The following is a 3,641-nucleotide window of genomic DNA, read 5'->3' as shown; positions in this document are numbered from 1 at the left end:
ACTGTGTCAGTTTTGGAGCCCATTTTGTCAAACGCTCATTTTTGCGTATCTTACGAAAAAATTATTATATAATAAAATATTATATAATAATAATTATTGCAAAATTACAGACAATATTGTAAAAACTGTTAAGCGTTATCTGACAGAAGACACTTTTTAGTTTATATTTATGTATTTAAAGTTTTATTTTTATCTTTTGTTTAAGAAATATTGTCTAAAAACAAAGTTATATGTCGATATCCGCGACCTTCTCTTACTAATATATATATATGCATATATTTCCGTACATACACCGATTATTGCGAGGAATATTACTAAAGCCTCGGTAGTCTAAAGGCTTAGGACGCTCGTACGGAATACAAGAGATCCAGGTTCGACTCCTGATCGAGGTAATATTTTTCGCAAAATTTATTTACAGTTTTTCATCTTCCTAATATAATGCCTGATTGAGCATCGAATTAATTAAAAATTGCATGTCAATTTAATTTAATTTGTGATATTATTTCAATAGTTTAATTGCGTTTGTAAGTCCGAAAAACCAATTCGACACGCAGTTCTAATGACTATAAATATGGTATAATACGCATATACATATATAGTGTATATATATATATATATATAATTTACATTGAATTACTTAAGCATTAAAGATTCAGCTTCGACCGTTATAGGCATTTAGTTTCTAGTTTATCGATTGTGTTTTCACGTACGGTCTAAAAAGATTCTTATTGCCTATGTTTTAATTCTGAAAAAGGGTTTCTAAAATCTGTAAAAGAAGTATATATGAAAATGCGTTACAAAAATTAGTGTTTAGTTGATAAAACGGACGACTTTATGATCTCCTTAAACTAATTAACTTCTTATTTTTATGTTCGCTTTATTTTTATATAGTTATAATGAGTGTTAGTATATTTATAATCATTCATATTTTTAATTTCTCTTTGTAGTATTTCAAAGCAAAAAGTTAGCAAAGAATTCTGGTATATCAGTTTTTTGTTCACAATATTTTATACGCGTTTTTTTGAAAGAGAGAGCACTAGCGCAAGTCCCCAAATTGTCAGGTCGGCATGATCACATATTGCAAATCCTGTACTATATACTATCTTGTCAAAACTTTAGCAGCAGCCAAACATGGTCTATCGTCTCAGTCAATGTTGGCAAAAATACAATAGAAAGCAAGCAATTTCCATGTCCTGATATGCTTCAAAAACGTTATAAAAATGAAGAAATTCTAAAGATAGTAATTTTATGTTGGCACAATATGTCAACAGAAATTAAATCTGAGCATAATATGATTTCATACTCTACTGGCAAATATTGTTAGAAATCGAACTTATTCACTTGCACGGCAAGATGGTAAAAACATGGTAGAAATCGAGCATGCGTCTAAAAAAATAACAGTAAAAACAATAAAATTACAGCATGTTGTCACTAAATTATGACAAAAATACCAATATTATGTTAGATATGTTATATCAATATCGAACTATAGTTCTTTCGTTTATTGCTATATGACGTATTTTTCTTGTATTCAAACTTCTGTGTTACAGGTAAATATAAAGACTACAAAATGCAGCTAATGAAAATAAAGTGTGTAGTTTTTGTTTCTATCAGCTTATTTTCTGATACAATTCCAATATAGGATTTAGAAAATATTAAATTGGTTATTGAAAACTCGGATAACAATTCTTTCTATGGAGAATTGCTTTTTCACTGACTACTTGGCCTCAAAATAAAAGTTCAATTTCTATTTCATAAGTCTTGTTTGTAAGTTTTACAGATTATTAAACAAATTAATTAAGAAGCGCAATATTCTAATTTGTTAAAAAGTATTCTGATTTATTTTTGTGTATTTATACTATTATATAATAAATCATCATACGATTTCTGCTATGCTGCAAGTTGCTGTATTGCAAGTGTTCTGCTACTGATAGCTGATAGGCCATGTTCTATCTCGAGAAACTTTGATATCTTTATTCATAATCACTTGTTTTGTCAATTAGTATATCACATGCTTTTCACAAAATTATAAAAATAACAACTTCAATTTTCATGTTGAAAAAAAAATATAACAGAATCTTCGAGTACTGCACCAGAGGTACCAGAACCCTCAGAAATTGGAGTTGTTGATGAAGATCACGGTGCTTCGTCGGATATTTCTGATAACTCTTTAGTCGAATGTAATACAGTATTGGGAAAACAGCCTCCATTTTGGGTTCCAGATAGTGATGCATCTAGTTGTATGTTGTGTGATGTTAAATTTACTGTACTTAAAAGACGTCATCATTGTCGTGCTTGTGGTAAAGTACGTATTTATTGAATTTAAAAAATAAAGACAAACCAGTTATATTATTTATTGATTGATATATTACGCAATATCGTTTATTTTATAAATTAATTTTTCTAAATTTGTAATATTGTATTTCTTTTTTTGTAACAATCCAATATTTAAATTTACAACACATTTTGCAGGTACTATGTAACAAATGTTGCAATATGAAATACAGATTAGAATACCAGGGAAATATTGATTCCCGCGTTTGTGTCTCGTGTTTTCATCTACTCACAAAAGGTAAAAAGAATTATTATACATATACACACAGGATATTCCAATATAATCACCTAAAAATATGGTTTTCTTGAACTAAAACGGAGCAATCCTTTTAAATTTAAATAACGTATTGTTTTTGAGTTATTCAATTTTTTAACAATCGAAAAATATAAAAATATGATTTTTTTTTCAAAAAAGCTAATTTTTTTCTTTACATCTCCATACAAAAATATTTAATAATATTTATAATATTTATAATATTGATAATACATGAAGTATCTTCAAAACGATTTTTAATAACATATTTTATATACAGAATATTGAAAGAAATATAATTACCATGTATAAGAAAATTTTTCAATTTAGTCAATAATAATTTTAAAATATTACCCATCGGGCTCTCGACATTAATGAAAAACAATAATATAGTATATGGACAATGAGAGCTATATACAGCGCGGTAATTTTTGCGCAATTAACTTACAAATCAAATAGTGTGTGTTCACATGATATATTAAGAACAATAATAATTAATACAGACTCAAAATTATAGATGTTTCGGTTTACTTCAAACCATCTTCAGCAATTTTTCATTTCAAATCAATATCACATATGTGCCGTTGGAATCATACGGCAGTACTGAAACCATGCTCTATGCGAGACCGAGGGTGATTGCTCCCTACTGTCAGGTTAGAAATTTCCCAAATTATTGTCTATTCGTTGTTTAGGCGAAAGACTAACTAGAAATCAACAATAATCGTAACCGTTACTCACATTAATCAATCAATCAATGTCTTTCTCATTACACTCACCCTCCTTCTCCATAGATCGCCCCTCAGTTACTTCACACACCATTCAAAATTGTATAGATACGATTAAAAAACGCAATTTCCGATTTAGTAAAAAGAATGAGGTATGTAATAACCAGGGATGGGAAAGTTACTTTGTAAAAGTAATTAATTACAGTTACAGTTTTTCTCTTTCAAAAAGTAATTAATTACCGTTACAAGTTATTGACTCTGAAAAGTAATTCGTTACAGTTACAGTTACTGAAAAAGTAACTTTAAGTTACTTTTAAGTTACTTTTTTC

At 28.3% G+C, this 3,641-nt stretch overlaps 1 protein-coding gene across 1 annotated transcript; it reads left to right on the top strand.

Annotated features, from left to right (window-relative positions):
- Positions 1 to 2,075: 2,075 nt before the first annotated feature.
- LOC108762279 (zinc finger FYVE domain-containing protein 16) lies at positions 2,076 to 3,223 on the top strand (the record flags this gene model as incomplete). Its single annotated transcript, XM_018509216.1, has 3 exons — positions 2,076 to 2,305; positions 2,473 to 2,572; positions 3,105 to 3,223. Coding segments are annotated over 3 exons (449 nt in total), but the record flags the coding sequence as incomplete, so codon positions are not given.
- Between the last annotated feature and the right edge of the window lie 418 nt (positions 3,224 to 3,641).

This window comes from Trachymyrmex cornetzi, unplaced genomic scaffold (assembly GCF_001594075.2).
Source record: "Trachymyrmex cornetzi isolate Tcor2-1 unplaced genomic scaffold, Tcor1.1 scaffold289, whole genome shotgun sequence".
In the NCBI taxonomy this organism is placed as follows: Eukaryota; Metazoa; Arthropoda; class Insecta; order Hymenoptera; family Formicidae; genus Trachymyrmex; species Trachymyrmex cornetzi.
The sequence above is the reverse complement of the archived record's forward strand: the minus strand, read 5'-3'. Positions and strand labels throughout refer to the sequence as shown.